General features: G+C 37.5%; 1 protein-coding gene across 8 annotated transcripts in view; it reads right to left on the bottom strand.

Moving 5' to 3' along the window:
- HEATR5A (HEAT repeat containing 5A) overlaps positions 1 to 12,411 on the bottom strand; it is a 118,333-nt gene that overhangs the window by 53,641 nt on the left and 52,281 nt on the right. For all 8 annotated transcript variants that reach the window (XM_060619439.3, XM_060619438.3, XM_060619435.3 and 5 more), the window contains 2 exons: positions 7,928 to 8,033; positions 6,884 to 7,074 (listed from right to left, as the gene is read on the bottom strand). In XM_060619439.3, the coding sequence (XP_060475422.2) occupies positions 6,884 to 7,074; positions 7,928 to 8,033 (297 nt within the window). The remainder of the gene's footprint in view (positions 1 to 6,883; positions 7,075 to 7,927; positions 8,034 to 12,411) is intronic.

Below are 12,411 nucleotides of genomic sequence, written 5' to 3' on the forward strand. Positions count from 1 at the left end.
TTCAGTTTTGGTAGTTTATATGTTTCTAGGAATTTGCCCATTTCTTCCAGATTGCCTATTTCATTAGTATATAATTGCTCATAATATTCTCTTATTATTGTTTGTATTTTGCTGTGTTGGTTGTGATCTCTCCTCTTTCATTCTTGATTTTATTTATTTGGGTCCTTTCCTTTTTCTTTTTGATTAAACTGGCCAGGGGTTTATCAATTTTGTTAATTCTTTCAAAGAATCAGCTTCTGGTTTCATTTATCTGTTCTGTTTTTGTTTTGTTTGTTTTTGTTTCGATAGCATTGATTTCTGCTCTAATCTTTATTATTTCCTGACTTCTGCTAGTTTTGCATTTTACTTGCTGTTCTTTTTCCAGCTCTTTAAGGTGTAAGGTTAGGTTGTGTATCTGAGACCTTTCTTCCTTCTTTAGGAAGGCCTGGATCGCTATATACTTCCCTCTTATGATTGTCTTTACTGCGTCACAGAGGTTTTGGGCTGTGGTGTTATCATTTTCATTGGCGTCAATGTATTTTTTAATTTCCTCTTTAACTTCTTGGTTAGCCCATTCATTCTTTAGTAGGATGTTCTTTAGTCTCCAAGTATTTGTTACCTTTCAACATTTTTTCTTGTGGTTGATTGTGAGTTTCATAGCATTGAAAATATGGTCTGAAAATATGCATGGTATGATCTCAATCTTTTTGAACTTGTTGAGCGCTGATATGTGTCCCAGTATGTGATCTATTCTGGAGAAGGTTCCATGTGCATTGGAGAAGAATGTGTATTCTGCTGCTTTAGGATGAAATGTTCTGAATGTATCTGTTAAGTCCATTTGGTCCAGCATGTGATTCAAAGCCATTGTTTCATTGTTGATTTTCTGTTTAGACGATCTGTTGACTGCTGTAAGGGGGAGGGGGTTGCAGTCCCCTACTATTATGGATTATTATCAAAGAGTTTCTTTCTGTTTGTGATTGATTTATATATTTGGGTTCTTCCACATTTGGAGCATAAATGCTTACAATTGTTAGGTCTTCTTGGTGGACAGACCCCTTAATTACAATATAATGCCTTTCTTCATCTCTTGTTACAGTCTTTATTTTAAAGTCTAGATTGTCTGATATAAATGTGGCTATTCCGGCTTTCTTTTGGTACCATTAGCATGATAGATGGTTCTCCATCCCCTTACTTTCAATTTGAAGGTGTCTTTAGGTCTAAAGTGGGTCTCTTGTAAACAGCATATAGATGGATCCTATTTTCTTATCCATTCTGTTACCCTATGTCTTTTGATTGGAGCATTTAGTCCATGGACATTTAGGGTGAGTACTGAAAGATATGAATTTATTGCCTTTATGTTGCCTGTAGAGTTGGGAGTTTCTGGTGTTCTCTGGTCCTTTCTAGTCTTTCTTGCTTGTGGTCTTTTTTTTTTTTTTTCTCTCCCCTGTCTTTTCTGCCCTCAGAGAGTCCCCCTTAAAATTTCTTGCAGGGCTGGTTTAGTGGTCATGAACTCCTTTAATTTTTGTTTGGGAAACTTTTAATCTCTCCTTCTATTCTGAATGATAGCCTTTCTGGATAAATAATTCTTGGCTGCATATTTTTCCAATTCAGCACATTGAACATATCCTGACACTCCTTTCTGGCCTGCCAAATTTCTGTGGATAGGTCTGCTGCAAACCTGATCTGTCTTCCCTCGTAGATTAAAGACTTTTTTTCCCTTCCTGCTTTCATGATTCTGTCCTTTTCTAAGTACTTTGTGAATTTGAATATGATATGCCTTGTTGATGGTTGGTTTTTGTTGAATCTAATGGGAGTCCTCTACTTCCTGGATTTTGATGTCTGTGTCTTTCCCCAGGTTAGGAAAGTTTTCTGCTATGATTTGCTCACATAACCCTTCTACTCCTTTTTCTATCTTCTGGGACCCCTATGATTCTGATTCCTTTTTAATAAGTCACTGATTTTCCTAATTCTTTTTCTAATTTTTAATGTTTATTTATTTTTGAGATAGAGACAGTATGAGCAGCGAAGGGGCAGAGAGAGAGGGAGACAAAGAATCTGAAGCAGGCTCCAGGCCCTTAGCCTGACACGGGGCTTGAACTCACGAACTGGGAGATCATGACCCGAGCCAAAGTTGGACACTCAACCAACTGAGCCACTCAGGAGCCCCTGATTTTCCTAATTCTCAAATCGTGTTCTTTTGCCTTAGTCTCCTTCTTTTTTTCTGCTTCATTATTCTCCATGAGTTTGTCCTCTATATCGCTGATTCACTGCTCTGCCTCATCCATCCTTGCTGCTGTGGCATCCATTCGAGATTGCAGCTCAGTTATAACATTTTTTATTTTATCCAGACTAGCTTTTACTTCTTTTATCCACAGAAAGGGATTCGAATCTATTTTCAACCCCAGCTTGTATTCTTATTATTCTGATTCTAAATTCTGTTTCACACAACTTGCTTGTATCTGTGTTAAGTCCCTGGTTGTCGTTTCTTCTTGCTCTTTCTTTTGGGGTGAATCCCTTCATTTCATCATTTTAAAGGAAGAAAAGGAATTAATTAGGTAAAAGAAAATTAAAATTAAAAAATTAAAAACAACACACAAAAAAATCAAGTAAATAATGCTAGATTGTAGGTGTGTTTTGGTCTGGTTGTTGAAAGGAGATTGATTAGAGAAAAAAGGGAAAGATAAGAAAAGAAAAAAAATGGAAAACGTTTGAAATTTGAAAAAGTGAATACAATGAAACAATATTTTTAACAAAAATTGAAAATAAAAATAATTTTTTTCTTTCTGTACTGAAGAATAAGAAAAATAAAAAAAAAATTGAATAGATGGACCAGTGAAAAGACTGAAATACGATAAAAATTACATCAGTTTCCCCTAGAAGACAAACTACGAAGCACTTTATAGTCTGTAAACTAAGCAGGCAGAAAGACTTGTGTTCCTGAAGAGCGAGGTTGGCCTAGATGGGTGGGTGGAGCTTAGTGTAACAGCTCCATTCTCCACTAGATGGCACTGCTTAGCTTACTGGGGTGGATTGCTGTGGTGCTTGCAGGTGTATCCACACATGCACGGGAGGCGTGAAAAAGGCATCACCCAGCTACCCAGTCTCTAGTATCAGAATTCTGTTCTCCTCAACCATCAATCACACACCCGTCCTTTTGTCTGTGGCTTCCTTCTACACCCCACTTATACAGTCTGTGACCAAGCCATCAGGTTGCCCGGTGGCAACTCCCTCTTGAGTTTTATCTCAGATGTGGCTGTGTTTCCCAACCCCTTACTTCTGAGGGACTGCGGCTTTGGCCCATTCTGATCCTCTGGGGGAGAGTCTCTTAGAGAAATGGCCAGGTGCCCACCCACCCCCAGAAACGTTCGTGGGACCGTGCTGCTGCTGATGACCAGAGACTGCAGCTGGGTGCAAGCCTGCTCCAGAAAAAGTTCATGCGAACATGTAGCAGTGTTTCAGGGATTTTGGTAAATCACAACACACATCTGGCACCAGGTTTCCCCTTAACATCCTGTTCTAGCACCAGTGAATCTCTGGGGTCTGCTGGCATCTTTGCCTGCGGGGTGGCCACAGAGCCTCTACCAAATGTCTTCTTAGCAGGGGAACCACCTCTCCCCATGTGACCCAAGGATCCCTCAGACTTCACTCTCTGCTCCTGGGGATTTGCCCTACCCCCCCAGAGCTCCTCCAGGTATCAAGCTGCGGAGTTTCCGATTCTGTGCTCCTCCTGTTTATAGAGTCTTAATGGAATTTAAACCCTCTCCTTTCTCTCTTTTTTGTTCAGTCCCAGTGGCTGTTTACACTTTTCCACTTTCTCTCCAGCTGCTTTTGGGGGAGGGGAGTGCTCTTCCCGTACTCTCCTCCTCCCCCCACCCCTCATCTCCGTCCTCTCTCCGCAAGCAAAAACAGCTCCTTGCCCTCCGCAGCTTCTCTCTACCCCAGTTCACCTGTCTGTGCTGCATACCTGCTATGTTCTGTGGTTCAGGTGGTGCAGATTGTTGTTTTAATACTCAAGTCAGTTTTCTAGGTGCGCAGGATGGTTTAGTGTTGATCTGGCTGTATTTCATGGACGAGAAATGCAAAAAAAACTTCCATGCTATTCTGCCATCTAGTCCCCTGCCCATTTTTAAATCAGGGTTTTTTTTGACATGAAATAGAAGTTCTTTATATATTTTGGATATTAACCTCTTATCAAATATATGATTTGCAAATATCTTCCTCCATTCAGTAGGTTCCCTTAGGTTTCCTTTTTTTTGTTGATGTTTTCATTCATTGTACAAAAACTTTTCAGTATGATGTAATTCCATTTGTTTATTTTTGCTTTTATTGGGATTGCCTGAGGAAACTGACCTCCTTCCCCCAAAATATTGTTAAGACTAATGTTTTCTTCTAGGAGTTTTATGATTTTAGGTCTTACTTCAAGTCTTTCATCCACTTTGAATTTATTTTTGTAAACAATGTAAGATAGTGGTCCAGTTTCAATCTTTTGCATGTAGTTATCTTCTTTTCTCAACACCATTTATTAAACAGACTGTCTTTCCTTATTTCCTTATAGTCCTAATTGACTATATATGCTTGTATTTATTTCTGGGCTCTCTATTCCATCATGCTGATCTGTGTGTTTGTTTTGTGCCAGTAACATACTATTTTAATTACTCCAGGTTTGTAGTACAGTTTGAATCAGGGAGCACATCTCCAGCTTTGTTCTTCTTTTTCAAGACTGCTTTGGCTATTTGGGATCTCTTGTGGCTCCACACAAATTTCAGGATTTTTTGTTCTAGCACTATGAAAAATGTCATTGGTATTTTGACAGGGATTACACTGAATCTGTAGAGTGCTTTGGGTAGTATGGATATCTTAACAAATTAAATCTTACAATCCATGAGCACAGCGTGTGTATGTGTGTATGCATAAACACACATATATGGGATGCTTCGTGAATTTGCATATCGTCCATGGGGAGTATGGTATATCTTTTCATTTATTTGTGTCATCTTCAATTTCTTTCATCAATGTCTTACAGTTTTCAGGGTACAGGTCATTCAGTTCTTTGGCTAAATTTATTCTTAGGTATTTTATTCTTACTGACAATACTAATTGAGATTGTTTCCTTAATCTCTTTCTGGTAACTTGTTATTAATGCAAAGAAACTGATTTCTGCATGTTAATTTTGTATCCTGTGAGTTTATTGAATTCATTTAATTCTAATGGTTTTTGGTGGAGTCTTTAGGGTTTTCTATATACAGTATCATGTCATCTGCAAACAATGACAGTTTTCCTTCTTCCTTTCCAATCTGGATGGCTTTTATTTCTTTTTCTTGTCTAATTGTGTGGCTAAGACTTCCAAAACTAAGGTGAATAACAGTGGAGAGAGTGGGCATCCTTGTTTTGTTCCTAATCTTAGAGCAAAAGCTTTTAGCTTTTCACTGTTGAGTGTTAGCTGTAATGCTGAGGTATGTTCTTTCCATACCCACTTTGTTGAGAGCATTATTAAGTTGCATTTTAAAAATGCACATTGCTGAGACACTTTATTTCCATACAAAGAGACTCTGGGGGTACATGGGTGGCTCAGTCAGTTAAGCCTCTGATTCTTTATTTCGGCTGAAGTCACTATCTCATGATTTGGGAGATCTATCCCTGTGTTGGGCTCTGTGCTGACAGCATGGAGCCTGCTTAGGATTCTCTCTCTTCCGCGCTCTCTCTGCTCTTCTCCTGCATGTGTCCTATCTCTCTCAAAATAAACATTAAAAAAAAAAAAAGAACTTTGATTTTAAAATTAAATACAGCAAGAAAAATCAATGTTTACTAGTTTTATTATGCATTCTGTGCTAATTTAAGTGTTTTCCATTTAGTCCTTTATTTATTTTAAAAAATATTTATTTATTTAAGTAATCTCTACACCCAATGTGGGGCTTGAACTCACAACTCTGAGATCAAGAGTCACATGCTCCTCTGAATGAGCCAGCCAGCCGCCCCTATGTTCAGTCCTTTTTTAAAAAAATTTTTATTTATTTATTTTTGAAAGAGAGAGAGAAAGAGCGTGCGCCCATGTGCACAAGCAGGGGAGGTGTGCTATCTGTTTAGAGCACGACGTGGGGCTCGATCCCACAACTCTGGGATCATGACCAGAGCTGAAATCAAGAGTCAGATGCTTAATCAACTGAGCCACCCAGATGCCCCTACATTTAGTCCTTTAATCCTCCCAACAACTTTGAGATTTACACTATTATCAGTTACTTTTTACAGATGAGAACAGAATGATATCCAAAGTAACTCTTACTAAGTAACCATTACATGAAGATTGGGATTTGAACTAAGTTAGTAATCTAACTTTAAACTTCAAACTGTTGACCAAATCAGACACATATATTCAGTAGACTGGAAGGTGAAAGTGCTATATTTATTATCTCATTTATCTTAACATTCTCAAGCAGGCGGCGTAGTACTGACAACCTTCTATTTGAAATAGAGGAAAACGAGCTGTGGGGTTTGCTCTCTACTCATGATCTCAGAGCTAGCAAAAATGAAAACATAGTTTGTTTCCTGATGATGAAAACCTAGACTTTACTCTTTCCAGTACATTGTTATTACTACCTATTATCTATATTTTACATGATAAAATTCCCTAAATTTCTTAGTCCCATCGTCCATTCCAGGGATGGCCAATTATACTACTCATATAGTGATGTTTCTCTTATTAAATAAAAACTAAAGCCAAAGTAATAATAGTTCTATATTCCAAGATGAGCAGACAAAGGGGAGGCTAGCCTTCATATAAAGTATCCATGTTTATCAATTTTTTTCTGAATTAATTCCCAGAATGGAGTTTCACTAGTTCCAAAAAATCAACAATCTATACCCAGTTTTGACAGATAGTCTCTGCATATTAAAGAAATTCACTTACTTGTCAAAGCTAACTTGAGCTAACGCAGCAGTAAAAGCTCCATCATCAACCACTTGGGCTAATCTAGCCCATGCCTCTGCAGCTGCACATCTCAAGAGGGGGTTGGGACTTTCTAGGGCTCCCATCACCAATGCCACGGCAAGTCTTCTCATTTCTTCTGGACCCAAGTTTCCCTTGGAGCCAGCTAAGTACTGAAATATGTAAAGAACAATCTAAACTTACAACTGTAATAAATTTTCCAATCCAGTTTGGAATATATATTCTGGTTGACTAAAGATGTTCATACTTGGATTACTATTTAAACATAAACATACACACACACACACACACACACACACACACACACATACACAAATTTGATTTTTCACAAAGTTCTTCAGAATTAAAAAAATTGTTTTTAATGTTTATTTATTCTTGAGAGAGAGAGAGAGAGAGAGCGAGCGAGCATGAGAGGGGACGGGGGAGAGAGAGAGGGAGACACAGAATCTGAAGCAGGCTCCAGGCTCAGAGCTGTCAGCACAGAGCCTGACACAGGGCTCAAACCCATGAACTTGTGACCTGAGCCAAAGTCAGATGCGTAACCAACTGAGCCACCCAGGCGCCTCAAAAAGTTAAGAATTTTAAACCTCTAGGCAAGCAATTGTCACTACAGTATGTATGTATTCAGAAGAACATTAATAGGAATTTCCATAATATAACCAATGAAGCATATTATATTTTAGTTAGAAACATTTAAGTCATAAATGCAACAAGCCAGATTTGGCCCAGAGGCCACAGTCTGCCAATCCCTGATACAGGATATTAGGCTGAGTAGGTTAAAGCATGGTTCTAAGCCAAGATTCTAGGTTTAATTTCTGACCAACAACTTTTACACAGAGAAAAAGTAAAAGGGGGATTATAAATCCTGAAACATTTTCATCAGGAGACTAAGAAAAAAGGGAGGAAAAAAAAAGCAGCAGTTCTTTCAAGACACCCTCCTCAACCTATTTAACCATACTTAGAAAAAAAAATCAAGCAAACATCTGAATTTAAAAACAGAATTACCTTCAAGAAGCTAGAGAGTGAAGAAACAACATGTAACTGAACTACTTGTTGACGAGCTCCTTTTGTGTGCTTTATACTGTCCAAAAGTTGTTCCAGTATAAGAAGCCTAAAATCAGAAACAAGATTTAACAGCAAATAGTATGACATTGGGTTTGTTAATTAAGTAAGTGAAAGGACATTTCTGAGTATCTATTGCTAATTTGTTTTGTTGCGTTATTTTGTGGCAACTGCTAAAATGAGATAAACTATTGCTGAATATTCTAAAACATTTTAAGAAAATATAAAAAATACAAAAATATTTTGGTTATGTGTCATTCTGACAGTGGTGGAGAAGTATTATTATTATTTTTCTTTATTTTTGAGAGAGAGAGATAGGGAGCATGTGCAGCAGAGTGTGCTAGTGGGGAAGGGGCAGAGAGAGAGAGGGGACAGAGGATCTGAGGCAGGCTCTGTGCTGAGAGCCCAAACTCACAAACTGCAAGGTCCTGACCTGAGGGGAAGTCAGATGCTTAATCAATTGAGCCACCCAGGTGCCCCAGGGGGAGAATTTTAACAAAAGTATCACTTAATAAATATTTACTGGGCAAATTCTGCTATCTCACTATTTTCTAAACAAAGGATAATCTTTTTTTTCCTTTTAAAGTAAACTCTATGCCCAACATGGGGCTCAAACCCACAATCCCAAGATCAAGAGTTGCATGCTCTACTGATCAAGGCAGCTAGGTGTCCCTAAATAACACGTATCTTAAAAGTTACTTGCAGCTGGGGAGCCTGGGTGGCTCAGTCAGTTGAGCATCTGACTCTTAATTTCAGCTCAGGTCATAGTCCCAGGGTCTGGGATGGAGCTCTGTGACCAGAACAACTCTGCGCTGAGTGTGGAGCCTGCTTAAGATTCATTCTCATGCTTGCGATCTCTCTCTCTCCCTGGCTCCTCTCCCCAGCTCAAGTGCATGCTCTCTCTCTCAAAAAAGTTAACTTGCAGTAACCATTTTGTTCTTAATAGGACTTAACTGGATTCAAATACATTGATTCATTTCAAAGGCAGCACCCACTTATGTCATCCATAGGTAATGACAATTAACACAGCCCTTTCAGCCCCCAACTATACTTTAAAAATGTACTTGGTATCATACTATATATTAACATAATTTTAACTCCTGTATTTCTCATTTAACATTACCTCCTTAGCACCTGTCAAATCATTCTTATTCTTTGGTAACTTTCACGAAGTCAAATTTTACTATGCACATGCATTACAATTTGTTCAATCATTCTCCTGATGGAGACAGCAATTTTCCAGTTTTCACAATTCTAACTATGATGGATATATACATTATTTTTGGTCTGGGGTTGAATGTGTCCATTAGCTATTTATGTAGCTTCTGTGAATTGTTTTACATTCCCTTACAACACAGGGCTTTTATTTAATTATTTTATTTGCTATTTTTTAATTGAAAGTTCAGTTGACATAGGATGTATTAATTTCATGGGAATGCAAGCTGGTGCAGTCACTCTGGAAAACAGTATGGAGGTTCCTCAAAAAACTAAAAATAGAACTATCCTGCAACCCAGCAATTGCACTACTAGGTATTTATCCATGGGATACAAGTGTGTTGTTTCGAACCCCCATGTTTATAGCAGCACTGTCACCAATACCCAAAGTATGGAAAGAGCCCAAATGTCCATCGATGGATGAATGGATAAAGAAGATGTGGTATATATATATACAATGGAGTATTACTCGGCAATCAAAAAAATGAAATCTTGCCATTTGCAACTACATGGATGGAATTGGAGGGTGTTATACTAAGTGAAATTAGTCAGAGAAAGACAAAAATCATATGACTTCACTCATATGAGGACTTTAAGAGACAAAACAGATGAGCATAAGGGAAGGGAAACAAAAATAATATAAAAACAGGGAGGGGGACAAAACAGAAGAGACTCATAAATATGGAGAACAAACTGAGGGTTACTGGAGGGGGTGTGAGAAGGGGGATGGGCTCAATGGAAAAGGGGCATTAAGGAATCTACTCCTGAAATCATTGTTGCACTATATGCTAACTAATTTGGATGTAAATTTAAAAAAATAAAAAATAAAATTTAAAAAAATTTTTTAAAAAAGGATGTATTAATTTCAGTGTATAACAAAGGGATTTGACATTCATATGCATTATGAAGTGATTATCACCATTAAGTCTGGTTACCATCTGTCACCATACAAAATTATTACAATATTATTGACTATATTCCCTATGCTTTATTTTCATCTCCATGCTTTATTTATTTTATAACTTGAAGTTCAGACCTCTTAATCCCTTTCACCTATTTTGCCCATCCTGTGCCATCCCCCTCCCTTGTAGCAATCATCAGTTTGTCCTCAGTATGTATGTATGTATTTGAAGTTCATTTATTTATTTAAAGAGAGAGAGAACACAACAGGAGAAAGGCAGAAAGAGAGAAGAGAGAGAGAGAGAGAGAGAGAGAGAGAGAGAGAGAAAGAAAGAAAGAAAGAGAGAGAGACCCAAGCAGGATGCGGGGCTCAATCCTACAATCCGAGAGATCATGACTTGAGCCAAAATCAAGAGTCGGATGCTTAACTGAATCACCCAGGTGCTCCTGTTCTCAGTATTTATGAATGTGTTTCTGTTTTGTTCTATTTGTTTGTTTTGTTTTTTAGATTCCACATATAAGCAGCACAGGGCTTTTAAATCCTTATGATGAGATTAAAGATAGGTAAGCATAAAATAAACCACCCCAATATTACACTATTATCTCCAAGGTTTTAAAAACATTGCTCCTAAAAGTTACAGAGAGGAAAGGAGGCAAACCATAAGAGACTCTTAAATACTGAGAACAAACTGAGTGTTGATGGGAGGCGGGCAAGAGGGGAAAGTGGGTGATGGGCATTGAGGAGGGCACCTGTTGGGATGAGCACTGGGTGTTGTATGCAAACCAATTTGACAATAAATTATATTTAATATGAAAACAAACCAACAACAACAACAAAAAAAACACTGCCTCTGGGGCACCTGGGTGGCTCAGTTGGTTAAGCATCTAACTTTGGTTCAGGTCATGATCTTACAGTTCGTGGTTCAAGCCTCACATTGGGCTCTGTGCTGACAGCTCAGAGCCTGGTGTCTCCCTCTGTCTCTGCCCCTCTATCATTCTATGGAGGCAACAAAGCCTAAGTCAAGTTCTCCAAATGGCACTAAAAAAGACTGCATAGATATGGGCACTGTACTTTTAAGAAATCCAACTGTGGAAGAAGTTAGAAAAAAAGGAAGGAAGGTAGGAGTCTGTGGATTTCATGAGTTGGGGAAAGGAGTATATATAAAACCAATTCACAGAATGTAATAAACATAGTAGAGCACTAGATATTTTGGGAAAACCACAGTAACCTTAAGTACTTGATTTATTTAAATATTTCCTTATTTCAAGGTTAATTTTGTTCATCACAATTAATTTGAAAAGTGATAAAGGCAAATGAAAGAAAAAGAAATTCATCCCTTATCCCACCATCTAGAAAGAGCCACTGTTACCATTTTGGCATATTTGTTTTAGTCTTCCCCACAAAGACAGAGGAGTATCGTTTTTAGAAAATTAGGATCACAGTGTATACTTTGTTAAAATATTTTTTCCTCCCAAACATCATTCCCATCTTGTTAACTACTACATTGAAATAATTTTAAACACCTATTAGTAAAATATAGTCTGGCAATATAATAGTTTATTTAACCAATTTCCTAGTTTGGACATTTAGGCTACTTCTAATTTTCATTATAAACAATATGACAAATATACTATATATAAAACTTCTTCGCCTGTGTTTTAAGACCATATTAAAGGCATTTTGTTTCAAGAACGTATTTATGTCTAAATTGCCTGTAGAGAAGACTATGGAGAGGTTATGTAAACAAGACAACAAAGAAATTAAGGATAACCACATGGTCAGACTCACAAATTTAAAAGCCTAAAATGTCATTATTAGATCATATCCTCATCTTTTATCAATGGAACTATATCATGCTGAAATTACTAAAAATACCTAAGGTTATAGCTTGAGAAGTTTGTTATATTGTAATAAAATTTGACCTGTACAGGGGACTTCCAGAGCCCTCTATTTTTTCTCCACCCTGTATCCCCAAATGCTGATGGAGATCTCAACAAAACATTCTGAATCTTCAGGAAGATGGAGGTGACTTGTTTTTAGTAATACTGAATTAATATGCTTAAGTAGTATTGATTATAACATACAATTATTAGTTTGGAATGAAATTAGATGCTGAAACAAAGTTTTGGATCTAGAGAAATTAAAAATACACCACCAACTGACTAAACAGCAAGACATAACATCTGAAAATGATGATTTAATATGCTTTCAGGGAAGGTGTCTATGGTGAAAATTTCTAGTATTGTGAACTGGAACTATGCTTTTTCTCTTTCTCCATCAACTCACAATCTATAACATTTTACAGCATTTA

The sequence above is a fragment of the Panthera onca genome, chromosome B3 (assembly GCF_046562875.1).
Source record: "Panthera onca isolate mPanOnc1 chromosome B3, mPanOnc1 haplotype 2, whole genome shotgun sequence".
Classification (NCBI taxonomy): domain Eukaryota; kingdom Metazoa; phylum Chordata; class Mammalia; order Carnivora; family Felidae; genus Panthera; species Panthera onca.